This window comes from Anas acuta, chromosome 3, assembly GCF_963932015.1.
Source record: "Anas acuta chromosome 3, bAnaAcu1.1, whole genome shotgun sequence".
Lineage (NCBI taxonomy): Eukaryota > Metazoa > Chordata > Aves > Anseriformes > Anatidae > Anas > Anas acuta.
This window is the reverse complement of record NC_088981.1, coordinates 4563434-4585234: the sequence shown is the minus strand read 5'-3', so window position 1 is coordinate 4585234 and position 21801 is coordinate 4563434. Positions and strand designations below refer to the sequence as shown.

Here is a 21801-nt window from a genome sequence, read left to right as displayed (position 1 = left end):
CAGTGCTGCTAGTCAGTCACAATTCACTTTCTGCTACAGTTGGTGTTTCACATCCATAGAACAAAGTATATTTGGGCTACAGCTTAAAGCAATGTCAAAACCAAACAGGAGTAGTTACCTGATCTTTGTCGGTAGCATGCACAGTTATGACGTGAGCACCTACAGGATTAATCATGTTTATAGAAGCGGAATAGGAATTCTGATCAAACACTGGAGCATTATCATTCACATCAATCACTAGAACAGCGACAGTGGTGGTTGCCTAGAAAGAAATGGTTTATTTATTAAATAAAATAATTTTAGAATATTTAGGATGTCTTATTTATTTCTTAGTTTTGTTATTTGCATATGCAACAAGAAGTATAAATCGGAATTTGAAAACGGTGTAGTAAAAGACTGCGTTAGATTTAACTTTGTGTACTCAACATCCAAGATCTCTACAGGATTTTAATACAAAAGAGGTAGGAATTTAAATTTGCATTAGGATTCTGCTTCTTGAAAGGCTTCAGAATGGTTAAGAATAGGATGTGTTTAGGAAACCATATGTCCCACTACCTCTGCTAGATGCAGGGAACTAGGGGTGTTCTACTACTGTTAAATAAGTGTATAATACCTTTTCAAAAAAAAGAAATATAGCAGGATTAGACCAATTTACTGAAAATTACTTTTGCTGCTATGAAACATTAACACGGTATTTATAGTACTAACTAAAAGCATCAGGCAAGAATTCCTGCACCCCCGCAGAGGTTAGTCAGCAAACACTTCAGGGACAAATTCTACCATGCATGATTATAAAGTATTTCAACTATTTATGGAAGATAATATCCCTCAGCATGACACCAAGGGCAAAAATCTGACCCTAACCATGATTAGGAGACTAACTTATGTTGCACAATAACTGTCTTTGATAGACCTACCTCCCACTAGTTCAAATCTACTCCGAAGTGTCACTGTTCATTACAAAGCTCTTTTACCTGATAGAAAGGGGCAGATTTGTTGTTGACTGCATTCACTGTCAGGTTGTACTTATTCATGGTTTCATAGTCTGGAGAATTCTTGATCTTAATGTTCCCAAGTAATTCATCTATTTCAAATATATTTCCTCCATCATCTGAGATACAATCAAAGTTTTATCAGTGAATACATCTTTGAAACACATAATTAACTACACTTTTAAACTTTATGTTTACTTGTATCTTGAGCTCATCAAAACCAGTCTTTAACATCATACAGATAATGTAGAAGAAAACCAGAAAAGATTGAGTGGACGAGCATTTGAAATGTGAGCCAACAGAACGGGTCAACAAATTCTGCAGATTCATGTCTCACTCATAAATTAATAATGCTTGAGTCATGTAAACGATGATGGACTGCACATCAGAGTTGTGGGGTAAATCTCAAGAAACAAATTCCTCCTACTCTACACAACTCTGTGAGGTTAGAGGAGACCAGAGGTGTTCCTTGGCACTTTTACAGTCCTCTGACCTTCTGTATGCTCAGTCTCATTTGCTGACTGCAGCAGTCATGAACACTGTAACAAGACAGTGCTCCTGCAAAGATCTCTAAGACGACATGTCGCTGAGTTTATTCTGGTTCTAATGAAGGTAGACTAAGTGGCACAGAGATAAAAAGAGAAATCAGTGTGACTGCTGAAAGACAGAGCAGTGACCTTTACTATCTTTGGCTTCCCTGGACAAAACCACCCTGAAGTCTGTATGCCTGTTGGAAATAAAGGACACTAAAATATACCTAAACCTTATATACATTGCTCTTGATGGTACAAAAACAAATATTTCAATGCCTACAGGCTTTGGTGACGGCAGCTCTAAATCTCCATCTCTGTCAGATTTAGAGGCAGTGGCAAAAGGGGTGCTCTTCCCAACTGTAATTCCATCAGCTACTGCAGATAAATGTGACAAGGAAGCACAAACCAGAGCTCTCAGTCACTGCAGTTCACAAGCTGTCATGTTAATGTAAAATGAAGTTAATGGTCCTTTACATTAATAGCCTGGGCAGAGATCTGAGGTACCATAGTACACAACCTGCTGCCTGTTGTGCCACTTCTGCTGCAGAGGTAAAGTTGTCCAGCACGAGGGTGAAGAAAGCAGCTCTCTAACAGCCCATGATAGTGTTTCAGGTCCCTGACACACTTGTCATACCATTTACATCTGATCTTTGTAGCTGTAAAATGATCACAGTTGACAAGCTGAGGGGAGGCTTAGTTTAGTAGTATTTAAAACAGTTGTAGGTTCTGCAAAAGAAGCTGCTACTCAATCATTGTGAAAGTTATACGAGCATAAATTAGTAAAATACTAAGTCAGGTGAAAGTGAACCTTATTGGCTTATGTGGAAAAGAGTTAGGAGCTAACTCACATAATGCTACGTATGCTCATTACAATGTAACACAACAAAGTAATAGTTGTTCCAGTGCAGTAAGTGAATCTCTTGTTACCTGTAAGGCTGTAACGAATAAAGGCATTGTCTCCTGTGTCTCTGTCGGTTGCTGTGACTTTTCCAACTACGAATCCCACAGCCACGTTTTCATTAACACTGAATGGAGTCACAACGTCAAACACAGGCGGCCAGTCATTAACATCAATGATGTGTATGACAACTGTGCAGTAACCCCTTTTCTTCTCAGGGATTCCATTATCTTCAGCATATATCACAATCTGAAATTACATGATTATTTGAAAGGAGAAATCATATAAACAGGTATTTGCACTAGGATTAAAAAACTGTGAATTTTAAACTTCAGTGGATTCTTAGAAATGTAAACTCAAGTTCTGAATTCACTTCAAAATAATTAGTGACAACTTCAGGAATATTTGATTAACAACAAAAAAAAAAAGTCTTTACATACAATCAACAAATTCAGCACTTTTGCTTGAAGCAAAATAAAATCATAAAAAGTGTTCAGCAGTAACAGCAACAGTAAAAAGGATAAAATGGTCATCTTATCTCCAAGATATCAGTCTGGTACAGATTCAAGCAAACAGACAACACTGAATACATGAGCTGTCATTGTGAAGTTAGTTATTCATGTGCTGAAGTGTTTGAGGGCTTGCAAGATTGGTGAACTATGAGCCTTGCTTGAATTTCAGGTTAGGCATAATACTCTACAGGCAGCATCTTGCTTTAATAATGCACCACATCTTGAGATACTCATATTCTAAAAGTATGCATAAAATGTTAAAGCAATAGCAAGCTAAATCAAAACAAAAATGTCACCAATTATCCAAGGAGAAGAAAAAAAGTTCTGAATAAGTAACAGGTTTCAGAAATTTAAAGCAAACCTGATACTCTGTAGGTTCCTCTTCATAATCAAAGGAGGCGGTGGAATAAAGAATTCCAGTTGCTTCATCTATCCGGAATTTCAGTGTGTCTCCACTGAGAATACCATATGTTAGTAAACCATTTCTACCTGTATCATTATCCTGAGCTTTCAGCTGGACAATCTCAGTAGCAGGTAAATTCTGTCAATGAAAAGCAGATTGAGGCTGTGACAGAGTTTGGTTAGCTGCAATTTCTTGAATTATGTGGTGGAGGGAGGTAGGCACTGCATACACTTATAATAGTGTAGACACTTTAAAATCAAAATTATACAATTCATTCAGCATAGTGAGAGAATCGCTTGTTTTCTTGAATTTACAGAACACAACTCTTTCCCCTCCATGTCACTACCTATGGCAGTGATCTTCAGAAATAAAATCACCATGTTTAATAACCGGTCAAATGTTAATCTCAAGTGTCTGACTTTCTGTTAAGGAATTATCCATAGTTAATAGCCTGTACTCCTCTGAAATTAAAGAGATGTTCTCAACTTCAGAATCATATTTCTGTCTGAACATTATTTAGCTAATAATTATTCTTTTAAAAGTACATAATCTATTTCTTCTGTTAAAATGTTATTTGCATTCATATCACCAGTAAACATCAGCATTTCACTTGCATGGCTATTTGAGACCTATCTCAAGTTATTTGATCCAACTTGGTATCTAACAACTAATTCTGTGCAAACATTTCACACGGAAATCAATTTTTAAGGTTGGGAGATGCAATAGTAAATCTTCTCAATTCGACTAATTGGGAACGTTAAAAATAGGTGTAATAATTAAAAATATATTTAGCTCAATGTCGGAAATGGACTAGTTTTCAAGTTAGTTGTAGCTGTTAAGAAAGTTCATGAATCAGCTGTTAAACTCAAAGGTGTGGTATACAAAATATAAACATCATCTATGTGTTTTGTTATTTTTAAAGTAACAAGCAGATTAAAGCATGCATAGTGCTGAAAAGTGAAATGTTACCTAGATCCTGTTGCATAATTGCTGTGGCTTCCATTGCAGGCTATTGTAACATAATAGCCACAGACTGAAAATTGGCTTGTTTTCTGCCACCAATTACTTAGTGGCAAGCAGTCACAGCATGTAGTGTTTGAACAAGAGAAGCATGCTAATTTAGAGAAGACTTGTTTCTGCTAATTCTCTGCAAAAAGGTCCTTTACAAAACACAAAGCGATTCTGTCTGTGAATGTACTTGAAGATGCTCTATGAACAGAAATGCAACATAGGAGTGGCTACTTTTCCTTTCATGGAACCCTGTATTAGCAAAAGATTTGCTTTTCCTTCAATAAGTCTACACTTCTAGACCATTCTCTATGTATTGGGATTTTCAGGTTGAAATAAAACCTAAAATATCACATGGCAGAACAGAAAGTCTGTCTGGTTTCAGTATGTTTACTTGTATACTCAACATAAGTCCCCCCAGCCTTTTTTTTGGTAATTACTATTTGAGGGTGCATTATTGTGATTCAGTTTGGATGACATTTTTTTTTTTTTTTTTACCTCTTCCAATCTTTGTTCTAGCAGAGAGGATGGGAAAACTGGAGGGAAATCATTTTCATCAATGACGTCCACATGCACAGAAACTTCATTGAATATGCTGGCGTTGGACGAGTCTGTTGCTCTCACATTTAAAATAACTGGGAAATCTCCCACTGTCAATTTCTTTCCTGTTTTTATGATCCCAGTGGATGAATCAATAACAAAATACCCTGGTTAAAAAACAACATAAAAAGAAGTTATTGTGTTTATGATTTTATTAGTTAAAACTGAAGATATGAAGACTTCAATGCAAGCTACATATCACTTATATCACGTGCTACAGTTTTCTTCAAAGAATAAAATAAAATTCAACATGGATTTTCAAGAATGTCAGACACATCCAGGGCTACAATTAACAAAAACAAATAACCAAGAAGGTCGGAATGGGAAAACCAATGAGAAGTTCATTCCACCACTCTCTGTTCAGCTGGTCTTTGTTCCTGTTTCATTAAGCAATTATTTTATTTCCTATGAAGTCCTGTTCCAACTGAAGATGAGGGATGCTGTAGATAACTTCTACGAGACCACAACTTCAAACAAAACATTTTTCATAAAGAGAAGTGCAAACTGACTACATTTGATGACTCAGTAATATTAGCTTTATGAGTTTAACATTAGTCTAAAAAATAAAAATAAAACACATGACACAAAGCACTGATACACTTGTCCCATGTATACTCATGGTACACATTTGTGTTTAAGAAAACGTTGCTGAATTAGGAGTTTGTTTGATTGATTGTTTGTTATGTTTGTTTTTTAACCAGCAGTTTTTATGCTGATTTAGGTATTCTTTCTCCAGTCACTGTAACTTTTTGCCTGATCAAGTACTACCTGATCTTTCTGCAGCAGACAAAAAAGCACATACAGCCAGTGTAGTCAGATCTGTATCATGTTGCTCTAACTAATCTGACAGAAATTCAATCATGTGCCTGCACTTGATCCATATCAAATTTGTAACTCTGGTTGATACATACCCAGTATTCATGGCTGTAGAACTGAGATAAGAGCAAAAGAAAAGAGACAAGAAGCAATCCAAAAGCTAGATTGTCTGCAATAGCAGTTCTTTAACATACCATGTTCCTTGTTAGTTCACTTAAAGAGCTTACCCTTTTCATTTCCAGACACGATGCTGTATATCACAGGGACATTATAAAACACGCTGATCTCAACAACAAATGAATCTGGCAGTGTCTTCTCACTCAGAGGTGTAGGCTGATAGACTGCTTCAGAGAACACTGGGAATGCAGTGTTGATGGGAGCTATGGTTACTGACACCTGCAGAGAAAAGAACATGACCACAAGGGTTATGTTTTCATGTTAAGCAGAAGTTTCTTGAGGTATGCAACAGCAGAAGTCTAAAACTTTTTCAGTAAGAAAAAGCCTAGGATTGCTGCATGCTGAGTTTGACACTTTAATATCTTGAGGGTAGCAAAGGTTAGTTTAAAAGAAAAAAAAAAGTCATCAACCTCACTAATTTATGTTCAGATGTATTTTTCCTAAATATACAGAGGGGTTGTTTCCAATTCCTCCCATTACTTCTCTGGCTAAACAGCTCTCCGAAGGAGGATCTATATTTGTAACAAATTATTCCACTGGAGTATGTATGACTAGAGGAGATTGTAAGTAAAATATTTTTAAATGGTTATAACTGATTTTATAGTGGAAAAATTGTGTCAGGCAGTAAATAAATAATGCCTACTACTTCTTAAAAATACAACTTCTTTCTAAATGTTGCCAGCCAGCTGTTGTCTGATGTTCTGAAGAACAATGTTTTTATAACTTTATATTCAACAGGACCTTAAAATGTGATTTTCTATGTTTATCCCTATGCATTTCTACTCTCTTTTCCTGAATTATGCTAATCTGTGATATTTAGTGGCAAAACACCACAGCCTATAAAAAACACTGTAAAAATATTTTCATTATCATATTTCAATTTCTTACTCTTCAATTTATATTTTTTTTCCTTGTCTCATAGGGAAGTGAGAACAACTGTCTACTGTTTATTGTATCACATACTTTCATGATGTCCCCTCTGACTGTCCCACTCTTTGACTTTGCACAGAAGTCTCCATTCCTATAAAATTCCTCCCTCACAGTTCAGAGCTTCTCTCTTTCTTGGATCTTTTCTTAAATGGAATGATCAAAACAATAACAAGTGATGTACTGAGCAGTTGCTACAGCAGCATAACTTTGTAAATATTATCATCTTGTATCCTGTTCCCGAAACAGAACTGAGACTGACATTCCCACTCCCATTTTGCACAGTTTTGCCTCAGTAAAACCCATTGCCTGTTGCTGTTACACTCAGTTTAGAATAAAACAGTGGTGAATAAACTGTAAAAGTAGACACTAAAGAAAAAATGTAGTACCTTTACAGAAGTTGAAAGCGGTGGCAGATCTGAATCCGTCGCAGTGATTGTCAAGGAGTAACGCAGGAGAACAGCCTGGCTTTGTAAGTTTCTTGTTAATGTGAGCTCTCCTGTGGTACTGGAGAGACTAAAGAGGCCTTCTGAGTTTCCATCTAAAGAGAGAAAAACAAGTGTTGGAAATGTTCAACAGAGTCAGCAGAAACAAGTGACTGAATTATATGCCCAAAATTAGAGAGACGTGGGTTGAAAGGTTACTCTGTATGTGATTTGAAGCAAGACAAAGCATTTGAAGCAATATCAAGCCCCTCTTGATACTACATCTGTGTCACAGAATCCTTCGGGCCTTTAAAGGGCCTGTGAAGGGCCCTTGAGGCCTCTAGTCCAACCTCATACTCAAAGCAGGATAATCAATGAAATCAGAGTAAGTTGCTCAGGGCTTTGTCCAGTCTGGTGCTGAAAATCTCCAAGGTATCTCTCAGGACAGCTTGTTCCAGTGCTTAGTTATCCTAATAGAGGATTTTTTTCCTCCCTTATATTCACAGTGGAGGTTTTTTCCCCTTAGTGGCAGTCAGAACCTTCCATTTCAACTTATGGCTATTATGTTTAACTCCTGTCATGCTGCTCAGTGCAGAGCTTAGCTCCATCTTCTCAGTAACCTCCTCTTAGGTATTGGATGAGGAATCTGAGACCCAGTCTTCAGCAATCGCTGGTACTTGCTATCCTCCTTGAATCTTGTATCCAGTCCCAAAGGCCTGGAATACTTTATCAGTGTTGTGGTGATGTGAGCTGAGCATCAATTAGGCATTGAGTCTTCCAGGCGTTTGGTTGAAGACTACAACACTTCCTTGATGCCTGACAGCTATAGGAACCATACAAGTATGGTAGATGCAGATGCAGTTATCCAGTGTAACTGCTGGAGCTCAGATATACCATTGTGTTAATTCCACCCAAATGTACCTGCTGTATCCTGTGTTTTATTAGGTTTCGTATTAAAGGCAGTGTTTAAGTGAAACCCAAAATTCCCAATCTCTTCTGTAGGACGAGGATTTCCTACTTTATCTCTATAGTACTCGCTCACTGCATGTCATTATTCTGATCAGAATTTTTGTATAATACTATAATATAATTTCTCAAAAAAAAAGTCAGCTTCACGCATAGATGATTTAAAACACTGTACTTCCACACTTGTATCCATCGGTTTTGAATGGGATTGTTCCAAATCAGTTTTGTTGACTTTTTCAAGGTCTTCATTTTGCAAAAGTAGTTAATAGCTTAGCAGCATACAACTACAACAGTAATAAACACCCATGAGATTTTTTCAAACGTACCTGTAATATTGTAGAAAATGCCTTCATCATAACCTTTGTTTTCATCTCTTGCATTGATATCTACTACCAGTGTGCCAGCTATAGAATTGTCTAGGAGGAACTGGAAATACGAGGGCTTTTCAAATACAGGTCCTTCTTCATTAACGTCTTCCACGATAACTAAGAAAAGAAGGTCCATGTCTGAATGTAAATATGATTTTTGCCTAAGCAGTTACAGGCTTTTGTTTCAGCTAATATAAACCTACATGGGCCCTGAGAATTGAGTGGGAACTCTCAATTTAAAGAAGATGGCAACCTTATTTTCTTTATTTCAAAACTCCTGCCTTTGTGGATTAAATTATTTACTGCTCAAGCAATAGTTTCCTCACAGTGACTGCACTTCTGGCTAGCATGTTGGCACTACTATCTGCCATGAATATCATCACCTTATTGTTTCCTTGTTCCCTTCTGTGTCCATAATCATCTGTTATTTTTCATCTTTGGAGGATTCAACTGCAAGCATTGTGAGTCAGGATTGATTAGTTTTATGCTTGTATGTGACGTGGGACAATAGGGTCATGGACCACAATTAGTGAAGCAGGTCCTATGGTAATATAGATAAGACAGAACAACAGGTTCTGCCAATCAAAACCACGGCTGCCCAGAAACTTGGGTAACAACGTCACAGAAATCTTTTATGTTGTTTTCTATGTTACATAGTTTGAAAAAAAAAAAAAAGTTGCTTGTGTTTTTTTTTTGTGTTTTTTTTTTTTAACCCCAAAATGACCAAGAAAATAGCATTATTTAACAATATTTTTATAACACTAAAAATCAGCCTTTTTTTCACCAATCAAGAAGTAGACTGCCAGTAAACATGTAGAAAAAGAAGTGAATGGTAATTCTGGAAACCTTTCCAATCAAACAGTCAAACAGGTACTCTACAAACAACATAGAAATATTTGTGAGAATATTGAAGTACGTGATGCCAGTTAGTGTGGAAACCCTTCATTTTTAACAGAGCAGCCAAACATTTCTAGAGGAAAATTTAATCTGGCCATAATCAAAGGTCACATAATCATTTATATGTGTTACTACTGAGGGCTTCCTTCATGCCTTACAATTACGTATACTAAAATAGTCCCTAAGAGAAATTATTTTTTTTTCTTTTGTTTTTGTTTGCTTGTTTGTTTGCTTTTCTGCAGTAAACTTGAGATACCTGTAATGTTTGCTGTGTCTTGAAGATTCGGCTCTCCAGGATTGAAAGCTTTCAGAATAAAGGTATACTGGGCACGGCTTTCATAGTCCAAAGGTTGAAGAGTCGTAATAGCTCCAGAAAGTTCTCCGACATAAAATGAAGTCTCTCCAATTATGGTGTAATGAATAATGGCATTGTACCCTATGTCCTTATCTGTGGCTGTTACATTCAAAATCTAAATGAAAAAAAAAACAAAAAACAACAAAACAGACATTCAGAACAAAACCAAGAGCATGGCAAAACATCCACAAAATACTGGTATTTAACTGTATAGTGTTTACTGCCTCAGTTACTTATACAGCCATTAATCACACATATAACTAGGGGAAGACAGAACACCTTAAGAACAGGGGGATGCTGGACACATTACGTAGAGGAGGCTTATAACACACTGCCTGTAGGTCCTCTGAAAACTAGATCTATACAGCACCAGGAAGCAGGGAGAGCAGCACAAAGAGAGCTTAAGAAAAACTCAGTGGGACAGATACTCTGCTGTTGTATAAAATGAGCACATTGTGCGTTTTTACAGGCTCCACAGAGTCAAAAAAAAAAAAATACATTCACCAATGCACAATCAGGATAGATCAGTGTCACTTCCAAGTTTATGTAAAGAAAACAATTGCAGAAGAACAACCTATTTACTCTTAATGCCACATACCACGTGTGGAGGCTCATTCTCTTTTACAGTCACAGAGTATGACTTCTGGGGGAACACAGGTGGGTTGTCATTCTCGTCTTCTACGGTGATGCTTAGAACTAAGCTTCCAGATTGTGGTTGTCTGCCAGAGTCAGTGGCCTGTGAAGAACCAAGCTGTCATTAAACACAGCACTACATTGACGCAAACTTGTTTCACCTTCATTCCTAAGTTTTGAAAAGAATCTTTGTCTCAGAAGACTTTCTTCTGGACTACTTATTGTCCAATTGCTTTAACCCTGTGCTTGCTTTCCAAGAGCTCATTGCCCTGCTAAATAACCTAGTCAGCAGCAGAGAACTCCTTAAAATACACTCATACATTATGGCTGGTGCTGGACCAATTATTTGTATGCACAAACCTTAATTTAACTGATTAATAGCAGTAAAATCAATGGAATCAGCTATGACAACTAGATGCTTACAGAATGAATGCACTTGGATTAAACTTTTACATTTTTAACATGAAAATATAAATATTACTCGGATATTTTAAATATAAGTACATATGTTTTAAAAGGTAGAAAAAATGATGGAAATTAACAACATTATGGACAGGCAAAGCAGTAAAAGAAATACAGTGGTGGCAGCCTTACAATCTAAAATGGGCTGAGGAATACTTTGCAGACTTCACAGTAAGCTATCATATGACTATGATCCTTAAGATCTGATGTTCATGGGTCGTTTATTCACTAATACCAATTCACACGGCAGAAAAGCTTCTGGGTACAAAACATAACATTAATGAATTCTAGTGGAATTCACTAAGATTGAGATTTCCTTGTGATGATTCAATATTTTTTCTCTATTTTTATTCAGTATTTTTTCTCTATATTGAGATTTTTTTCAAACTTGTCAACTTACAATTATTTTCAGTTCATAAGTGTCCGTCGTTTCTCTGTCTAAGGATTTTGTTGTCATCAGCTTGCCCGTGGAACTGTCAATATGGAACACTCCAGCAAAATCATCTTGTAAAGAATAGCGTATCAGTGCATTATCTCCTATATCCGTATCAGTAGCAGAAAATGTGCCCAACTCTAGACTATCTACATTCTCAGGAAAAGATAGTTTTGTTTGAATCAGTGTTGAGAAAACTGGAGGATTGTCATTGATGTCATTTACTCTCACTGTTACCTGTATTAAAAAAAAAAAAGAAAAAAAAAAAAAAAAAGACATTCTTGAGCTGTAGAAACAGTATTCAAAGGAGAACTTGAATTCCTTTTAGTCTACAGAAGTCCACAGGGGAAAAACACCACCACCAGCACAAAGGGATACATAACCAGCATTTTTCAGCATTTGAATGTTTTCACACCTACAGCATCTCAACAACTTATGTATTTATTTTTAATTCTCAGTTGTTACAAGCAAGATAAACTATCATTTCATTGGAAAAAAAAATAGCAGGATTAATAATTTATGGCTTTGGGGCAGAATGCACAGAGTCAGTTCCAGTGTTAATAAGTTTCTCTGGTTATGGTTTGTTCATAGAGGAACTCTCAGGAAGTGATGCAATTTGTGAGGTTGACAATATTTCAAAATTGTAATATGTCTTCAGGAAAAATGGAAATTAAATTTGACAAGGCTCTCAAAATATTCATGCTTACATAATCATTACACTTATCTGTATTTTTTTTTCTTTTAATGTTATAAGCCTTTTTAAAAATAAATAAATAAATGCAGTGTACTATACCAAAGCAACAGCTGTATTGGGTGGCACCACAGAATCAACAGCTTCTACAAGGATGCTATATAGGTCATCATCTTCTCGATCTAGCCTGGCAAGAGTCACAATGTCTCCTTGGTCATCAACAGAGAACTTGTCAGTATGTGATTTCAGAGAGTATGCTACTTGTATGGCTATGCTTCCAGTCAAAGCTTTTACAGAGCCAACAGCACTCCTAGCTGGTTCCTCTTCAGGAATGCTGAACTCGTAGGTGGAGCTTTCAAAAGTCAGTCCGAAGCCAGTGTCATTTACCAGCAAGTAGAGAGTGACCGAAACTAATGAGAGAAAAATATTAAAATATTAAAAATACTAAAATAGCGAAGTTGCTGGTGAAATAATCATGACCCATGCCCTATTTCCCTAGATTTTTGAGGAAGTAATAGAAATTGACAGAAACTGGCACATGGGAAAGAGGAACAAGAAGGAGAAGAAAAAAAAAAAAAAAGGTAGCAATGATGAATAATATAAAAGGCACGACTTCCAGACCTAACCATTTATACCTAAGTGGGGTTCCACAGTAAGCCCACTTCACTGATTACAGCAGCGTTGCTTCAATACAATAGGACAGCAAGGGTCACCAATTTGAAGTTAACAGGATTTCCCTTTTTTTTTTTTTTCTTCTCTTACGCTAAATTACTTTGTAACAAAAGAGAAGGGATATCCATAAAACCTCATGATTTCATATTCTATCAGGGCCTTTCATCCTACTTTATCAACATCAGTCGTTGCTACTGTTCTTGAGAAATCAAAACTATCTCTTAAAAAATACATAAAAAAGACAATTACATCCATGTTACTGAATATTTTTTAAAAGAACTAAAATGTGTTTGGAAGGCAATTCACTATTTGTTTAAACATTTCTAAATCTACGGAAATACAGGAAAAAGGAACACAATTCATCTGACTTATTTTAATGTATCTTTCTAGAATGGCTCCTACCACAAAGTACATTGAGCACTTTTACTGTAACATGAATTCTAGCTCTAATTCGTTTTGACTGGACAGTGATAGGATTCATTTCAAATTTCAACATTTGTAAACATTACGTTTCTGTGGGAAGGAAAAAAAAAAAAAGTGAAATGAAATAGTTTACCATTTGATGTAAGCTGAGGTACTCCATGATCAGCAGCAATAACTATTAGTGTAACAACCGTGTCGGCTGTGATATGGGTCAAGTTACTGCTGAGGATGATTTCTCCAGTACGGTTATTTATATGGAAATCATCAGAATGGTTCATCAGGCTATATTAAAGAGAAATCAGTATAGCATTCATATTAATGACACAGAAAGAATCCTCTACTTCCTGTCACTTCTGTAACAAGCAACAAATTAGTATTTGCCTATTTCTAAAGAATGGCTAAGCAAAATGTTTTAGTAACATTAGCCTAAATATATCAGCCTTTTTTATTTCCTAGCATATCTTCCATACAGCAAAAAAGACAGCATTCATGCCTTCCGTTCCCATTAGATCTCAAGCCTTTGATCTTCCCATGAACAGAAGGCAGCTACTGCACACTCAATGCATATTCAGCAATATCAGAAATAGATGTGATTTCATATGAAGGTTGCAGACCTGCTAATTCCTACTTTCTGCCCACTCTCACAGATAACTGAATAACTCACAAGAACAAGTAATATGTTTAAGGTAGAATGTCACTATCCTTCAAGGCATTATTTTTAAACACCCACAGTTTTCTGACTGATTCATTTGTCCTTTTCAATCCATACTTTTCGTGTCAATGTGTATTTTCAGTGATCCAAGAATCTTCCTCAATTAATATTTTATGCATAGCTCATTATGGAAGTTACTGTTTCTTGAACTCCTCCTCCCAGAAAACCGAAGCTATATGAAAAGATAGTCCTTCCTGGAGATTTATCTGTTTTCTACTCAGAAATTCCAACAAGTCTATACAAAATTTCAGAAATTAAAACAAACCTTGGCTTTCAGTTCTTGTTGTTATCATTTGATTGCATTCACTTTTTTTTTTTTTTTTAATGGTGTAATCATAATTTGATGAACTCTAAAACACTGAGTAATTGCTGTCCTCTTTCCTAAGTTTAAAAATCATTACTGGTTACAAGTTCATCACAGCACTTGTAAAATATCTACAAACAGGTCTTATCTTGTCGCCAGTAAAAATACTTTGTGACAAATAAAAAGACTCTTCTGTTTCTTTAACAATAGATACTTATTAACCTCACCTGTATGAAATGATAGAATTGCTCCCAACGTCAAGGTCAGTAGCAGACACTGACAGCACAGACGCTCCTTCTTTTGCTGTTGCTACACGTACACTGGCAGAGTATTGCGCCTTCGTGAACTGAGGAGCGTTATCATTCACATCTAATACTTGAATGCTGACGTGTGTGAAATTCTGGCATGGTGACAGGAGAAAATCATGACTCAGAAAATGTACAGATGATTAAATTTTTCAATAAAAGCAAGTTGCAATGAAGAATAATGTGATCCTCTGTATTACCTGCCTTTGAGGAATTCCGTTGTCAGATGCCACCAACAGCAGCTCATACTTCTCTTTGGCTTCTCGGTCTATATAGCCACTAGCCAAAATGGTTCCATTCTAGAGAAGGTAATACAGTTTAACACCGATCATTTTGATAACTCCTGTAAACCAAGTTCTCTAAAAAGATGAAGAACTTACACTCTCTGTTCTCCTTTGGAGGAAAGTGATATCTGACCAGTATATCTTAGCTTTTGGACCTGGATTTATATTCCCAAATTAGTTTGTGTGCTGGTTTTGATTTCATGTCTACTAGAATAGCTACTTCCTATTCTTTTTATCCAGTGAGAATAACTGTGCCAAGTAACCTGCTGAAAAGCAGTATCTAAATACCTTTTTCAGAATATACAAACCCTTACCTGTTGGATGCTATATGGATTATCCCCATCCTCAGCTGATAAATAATAAGTAATTCGTGCATTCTCTCCCTCATCCAAATCAGTAGCAGTTACATGGCCAACTACAGCAGGAGCAGCCAACCTGCGATCTCCCTCCAGAACTGAAAAATTGTATGGCTGCATCTGGAACTCAGGATTATTGTCATTGACATCCAGAACTGTGATGTGGAACAAAGCACTTGAACTAAGTCCACCCACTTCATCAACTGCCCACACCTGCCAAAGGAAACAAAATTAGTTGACTGCATTGCCATTTTAACCAGCTGATGAAGATACAAAAAGAGGAGAAGAGAATGAATTAGAAATGAGCTAAAACTGCAAAGTCAGTCCTCAAATTTACTTGCAAAGTGAATCCAGATGTAGTCTCCCTGTCCAGTTCTGTGTCATTCCTTAATGAAAGTATTCCGGGGAAATCCACAGTAAATGAAGTACTGTTATGAATAAAGTATCCCCGAGAAAATCCAGCCTAAAAGGAAAACATAGTTTATTTAAGATTAAAATAATGAATATTTTTTAAAAATGCGTTTTTTATCAAAATATTAATACCTGATATTTCTATAGGACTTAAAGAAGTGGAAGTGCTTTGCAAGGTTTAATAAATGAAACTTTCCAACCTGACCTATGGGAATAATGGATTTAGGCAAATAGAAACTGGGATAGTAGGAAGCCTCTGTGGGCTTCTCTATTGGGAGCTACCCATTCCCTCCCTAAAGCTCTCTAAGGCCAATCCCCATGATGTGAGGAGCAGCAGTACAGTTTAGTGGGGTCTGAACTGGGAGGAACATTTATGCTTCTTTAAATTACAGCAAACCAGAAATCTTTTCCTTCAAACCAGCTCACTAGCACCATTGGTTGTATATGCAATTTCTTTATAAAGCAAAGAGAGAAAGAAACAACTTTTAATAAAGCGGAGTGAAATTGTGTCATTTACTACTAAAGAAAAACAACCTATACCAGTTATACAACAGATACCTACCTCGTCCTCATCAGTAACACTAAATGAGTAGATAGGACTGCCCTTTTGTATGTTTTCAGGCACAAATACGTCATAAGCTGCCTTATCAAATTTTGGTGGGTTATCGTTGACATCTAGTATGTGGACAACAACAAGTGTCTTGTTGCTGAGACTTGGCTGCCCTCCATCTGATGCCTCCACTTCTACATCAAATTGCTTTGTGGTTTCATAATCCAGCTGCTGGCTCAGGGAAAGCTGGCCTGTGGCTGAATTGACAAGAAACATTGGTGAGGAGGTTGGAGGCTGCTGGTTAACAATTCTGTACGTCACGAGAGCATTGGCCCCAGCATCCAAATCTGTAGCAGATACTGTCAGGAGTTCACTTCCAATTGCTTTGTCTTCAGGGACGCTCACTTCATATCTACTTGATGAGAAGACTGGATAGTTATCATTCACATCATCAATGATGACTCTTAAATTGAGAGCTGTAGAAAGCATGGGTTGGCCTTGGTCACTGGCAATCACCGTTAAATTATAGAAGTCTTGTATTTCTCTGTCCAATTCCTTTTTCACCACAATTAATCCTGAAGAGTCAATATCCATTTTTTCCTCTGTACCTCTCAGAGCATAAGTCACTAATCCATTAAAACCACTGTCTGCATCAGAAGCCAACACTGTGGTGACAGAAGTTCCAGCAGGCATATTCTCCAGAATATTAATGGTAGTGTTGACTACACGAAACATAGGATGGTTATCATTGACATCTGTAACTTTGATGAACACGGTAGCATAGTCAGTAGTACTTCCATCTGACAAGGAAACATTTAGTGTGTAACTATTCTGGGATTCGTAGTCCAGTTTAGTTTTTGTCCAGATGACACCATTGACATCGACATCAAATGTAGCTGATTCTGTCAGTACTTTCAGTGTAACTGGTATATGAGGATTTAGAGATTCATATTTTACCTGTGTAAGATATAGAATATTATCCATAAATTAATTTAAACCAATAAGCAACTGCCTAAAAAGAATAGTTTTAACTATGCCCAAACTCGTCTTATAATTTTAATTATTAAGAGTAAGAATCAAGCCACAACGTACACAAAAATACAGCTGGAGAGGACTGCTTCTTATTGGAACACTATAAAGACAGAAATGTAAATACATATAATACATAATAAAACTATCAGACCACAATTTAACCTTTGGTTCTGCCTTCCTTTACAAATAATAACAGTAATAATAATACAGAAAAAAAAAATTAAGTAACTCAGGCAGCCAATAAATCAAAACACTAAAACACATTATGTTCTTTCCAATTTGGTGTTAGACCTCCCTTCTGTCTTCAGAACTGCATCTAAGAAGGAGCTATCACAGTACACTGTAGTAGCCAGCTTGCCTAAGCATTTTTTAATTAAAACAGGAGCAAGTTCTAGAGTCCTCTTTGAAAATACCTTTATGAAAGTTCTCTAATGGGAAGTCTCCATTCCATAGCTAAATTGAAAACCCCACGACATGATATATCACCAACAAATGAGACAATATTGCTTATCCTGGCCGAAATGATAAGAAAAAAAAAAAATCTGATATTGCTTATCCTGGCCTTTTGGCCAGGATAAAGTAAAGAATAGTCATTCTTACTCTTGTTACTTCAACAGGACTGGCTATCTCTTCTTCCACAGATGCATTATACACTTTTGGAATAAACTGGGGTTTGGAATCTCCAACTGCAGCGATGTATACTGGCACTGATGAACTTCTTGGAATTACCCCACCTGGAACAAAAAGAAAATGATCTCTCAACAAATGCACAAAATATCTTCTGTGTGTATATATATATATATATATACACACACACACATATATACATACATACTTTTCCACTTGTACTGATATTTTTATTTCATCCTTACTGCTACTACTGTGGTAATGCTGAGAGGTCCTACCCAAGATCTGAGTTTCATTTATTGGATGTTACCCTTCCAGTACGTGTAATTGGATACACACCACAAGACATACTTCCTATTTAGCACAGACAAACACAGGATGCAGCATGCATCTCTTGTGTAACTGTGTTCCCTCCAGCACCCATTTTACCCACACAGCCATGATTCAAAGACACAAAGCTCATAATGATCAAATCAGATAGAGGAAAATCAGAAGGCTGAAAAAAACTTTGGATGTTTGTGTTAGCAGCAGTGGGATACCCTTCCTAGGTTATATTTATCTCTGTCCTTATTCAGATCATGAATGTTCACTGATTTCTCTGTTATTCTTTTAAACCAAAGAAACCCTCAATCCCTCAATAAATATTTCTAAGGAATGGTTTTGCCATCTCCTTGGTTTTCCTACACATACATGGATGTGAAAACACAGAGCAATATTTTAGTTTTGTTTGATTCCCTGTTGATGGATGACTGAATTATAAACTCCTAGCTTGTGCCTGAATCTCATAATACTATCCTGTGCAACACCAGTCAACAATTAAGCTAAAGGAAGGTGTGAGACTTATGTTGTTTTGCAAGTTCCCATAGCCACCAAGCAAAGTGAGAATTGATAGCATCAGCAGGAAACAGAGTTTTACCAGACATGGAGATATTACTTTGGATGAGTAAAACAGCAACCTTCTCATCATCAAGAAAAAAGAGCAAGTATTTTTAAAGTAAAGTCTAGGAGCCTATTTTGACAGCATTCCCTCAAGAAAACAAAACAAAAACAACCAAAAACCAACCAAACAACAACAATAAAAATTGCCAAAGAAAACAAAACCCTTCACTTGAGGGTAGTTGTGTGGATCTGTACTAAAATCTTGTCTTACCATCAGTAGCTGTTATCCACAAGACAAAGTCCTTAGACTCATTGACTCCTAGTAGGATTACTGTTTTTAAACGGATTTGTCCTGTGGATGTATTCAAATCAAAGTATCCATCATCATCGCCACCAGCTAAGGTAAAGCTTATCTGTCCATTTATACCATCATCTGGATCAGTAGCAGCAACCTGTAGAGAAAAACTAATTTTATTCTAGTTTCTTATGCTATTATAAAAAAACACATAATTCCTTATTCCTGTGTAGTCTGCAGAGAAAATTATTTATGTAGCAAATACTTACAAATTAGTATCATTTTTTTCTTCTTCTCTGATTTATAGTAAAATATATATATATACATATATAAACAAACAAGTAAAACCAGCAGAAAATAGCAATATTAATATTCGTTTACGCCTTTATCTATTTCCTGTGTGATCGGTGGGTTAAAACTCACTAAGAAAGTTTGCTCTTTGATGCACACCCACTGTCGTTCCAGCAGCAAGAGTGAAATCTTGCACATATGAAATTTATATGAATGACGCCAGGCTTATACTTCAGAAGGTCTGCTTCATAGCAATTCTAAAGCCACTGGAGGTAAATTGCTCAAGAGATTACATCAGGTGCCATTAAGTCAGTATACTTGGGTATGAGTTTTGATACTGACTGTCTACACATCTCACCTCTTGAAATCTTTTTAATCTTGGTTTCCCCTGTTTTGCTTGGTTAACTAATTTACCCTCTTACAAAAAGTAGATTGTATCTACAAATCATCTAAAATGCTTCAGCATTAAGCTGCCTTTCAACAAATTTTACAATTATATCATCTTCTGGACTTCAGTCACATTCAGTTTTCATTAAACACATTGTAAACACCCAAGTCCAAGATTAATATTTTCTGTCTCATGTTTGTGGAATTCAGAATCTAATATATAAAAAAAAGTCCTTTATCATTCGTTCCCTAACCTCACATATGATAAAAGCATCCATGACACTGAGCTTACAGAACACCAAAATATGTAAGCTTTTAAATTAAAGGTAGACTGTTTTTAAACTCAGAGGAGTTCAGAAAAGATCCCTTATTCAAAAGGACCAGAATACAAACTGACGCAAGGATTTGTGCATACATTCAACTTAAACAAAAACGACATTTTTATTTAGTACTTCTAGTACCTGAAGAATGGACATTCCTGCAGTCATATTGATGAAAATAACTTGTTTATATGGTGTGCCTGTAAAGGTCGGGGTGTTGTCATTTTCATCTAGCAAGATGATGCTGATTGTAGACTGTGTGTTATTGTACGGTGGCAAATGATCTGTAGCAGTGACCTTGAAAATGACGCAGGAAAATTATTGCTTTGTTCAAACACATTTTCTAAAAATAGTAAGAAAGATGAACAGCAATTATAAGCCACATAAACTGCATCACTGTACTGGTATTTCCTTCCAGATAATTCTAATGTCAAAGTCCAGATTTGATTCTTCAAACAAGCTGTTGATTCACTTTAGTGAGAGTCAGCCTTTTTGCATGGCAGATTAGATACCACTTGCTTGCTTCAGCTTGCTTTGGAAAGGAGGAGGCTTATTTTTAATACCTGTAGATGAAAAGATGGTGTTTTCTCCCTATCCAACAGCGTGGAGTTCCTCACAGTTAGGACCCCATCACGACTTAGCTGGAACGGACTGTCAGCTAGAGTAAGACTGAATGTTCCCTGGAAGCCTCCCTGGAAACAGAAATGGTATTTACTATTAAACAGGACAACCACTTAGAATATTTTCTTCTTATTTTCCAGGTGGAGAGCATTTAACCTTCTGATTTAATTGATTTTTTTTGGTTCCACAAAAAGAGGAGTAGGCAACTTGGAAGAAATGCATCACCAAGGCTGGGGGCCACTTGCAGTTTTGTGTCCACTTTGCACTTCCGTACTTTCATATTTGGGACCTTATGCAAACCAGAGGAGTTTCATTCCCTAACCAGACAAAATTTACTCTTTGGATGCATTACTCTTCCTCTCAAAGAAGTTAAATTTAGTTTGTTATGGTTAAACATATTGAGATAGTCAGAAGTAATATCTATAGCACTATTCACTATACCTATACAGTGCATTTTATGGTATATTTCAGAAGTACAGTATTTGTACCAACCATAACTATGCTGTCATTTTACCTCATCTTTGTCAGAAGCTGTTACTTCAAGAACTCGAGTACCATCTGGCAAATTTTCTGGAATTGAGACACTGTAGCTTGGCTTTGAGAATTCTGGAGGATTGTCGTTTTCATCTTCAATAGTAACCAGCACTATTGCATCAGCTGTTTTGAGATTATTGTCCTGCTGAGCTGCCTAGAAAACAGGGCTTGTAGCTGTTAGTTCCATACCCAGATAACATTGAGCCATTCCACCTTACTACAAAGAGATCATATATGTTCAGTGAACGAAGGCACCCTTTATCCTATGTTTTAAATGACATGTGTAATGAAGCCTTGATGCCAACTGCCCCTTAACATTACCATGTTATACACTATTAACAGCAACATGGATTCTGATACTAGTTTATGTATAAAATGGAGACTCATTATTAACATACTGAACTGTAAAACAATAATTACCGTAATGCCCACAACAAGAGAGGGACATTGTTCTCTGTCAACTGCAGTCTTTACTTCCAATACTCCACTATCAGCATTGATTGAAAAGCTGTTGTTATAGGCTGGGGGTTTCACTGAAAAGCAACAAAATACAGTGGGTTAATGAGAATGAACTACAACAGTAAGTCCAATCTGTTCCTTCTCTGACTGTTATCTTCTCAACCATAGCAAAAATGAGCAAACATTCCAGGCTTTTGTTTTTTTCCCCCTTCAAACGCTCTGTCCAATTTAAGAAATTCACTT

General features: G+C 36.5%; 1 protein-coding gene across 2 annotated transcripts in view; it reads right to left on the bottom strand.

Annotated features, from left to right (window-relative positions):
• The window catches only part of LOC137853222 (protocadherin Fat 4-like), a 43795-nt gene that overhangs the window by 11439 nt on the left and 10555 nt on the right, over positions 1 to 21801 (bottom strand). For both annotated transcript variants that reach the window (XM_068675354.1, XM_068675355.1), the window contains exons 10-33: positions 21520 to 21632; positions 21080 to 21253; positions 20508 to 20636; positions 20086 to 20241; positions 18923 to 19103; positions 17746 to 17879; positions 16126 to 17070; positions 15490 to 15615; positions 15111 to 15365; positions 14713 to 14811; positions 14435 to 14607; positions 13325 to 13473; positions 12199 to 12506; positions 11373 to 11642; positions 10476 to 10613; positions 9779 to 9992; positions 8584 to 8742; positions 7256 to 7407; positions 5990 to 6158; positions 4845 to 5053; positions 3297 to 3476; positions 2453 to 2672; positions 975 to 1111; positions 119 to 262 (exon numbers count right to left, since the gene is read on the bottom strand). In XM_068675354.1, coding sequence (XP_068531455.1) covers positions 119 to 262; positions 975 to 1111; positions 2453 to 2672; positions 3297 to 3476; positions 4845 to 5053; positions 5990 to 6158; positions 7256 to 7407; positions 8584 to 8742; positions 9779 to 9992; positions 10476 to 10613; positions 11373 to 11642; positions 12199 to 12506; positions 13325 to 13473; positions 14435 to 14607; positions 14713 to 14811; positions 15111 to 15365; positions 15490 to 15615; positions 16126 to 17070; positions 17746 to 17879; positions 18923 to 19103; positions 20086 to 20241; positions 20508 to 20636; positions 21080 to 21253; positions 21520 to 21632 — 4934 coding nt within the window. The remainder of the gene's footprint in view (positions 1 to 118; positions 263 to 974; positions 1112 to 2452; positions 2673 to 3296; positions 3477 to 4844; positions 5054 to 5989; positions 6159 to 7255; positions 7408 to 8583; positions 8743 to 9778; positions 9993 to 10475; positions 10614 to 11372; positions 11643 to 12198; positions 12507 to 13324; positions 13474 to 14434; positions 14608 to 14712; positions 14812 to 15110; positions 15366 to 15489; positions 15616 to 16125; positions 17071 to 17745; positions 17880 to 18922; positions 19104 to 20085; positions 20242 to 20507; positions 20637 to 21079; positions 21254 to 21519; positions 21633 to 21801) is intronic.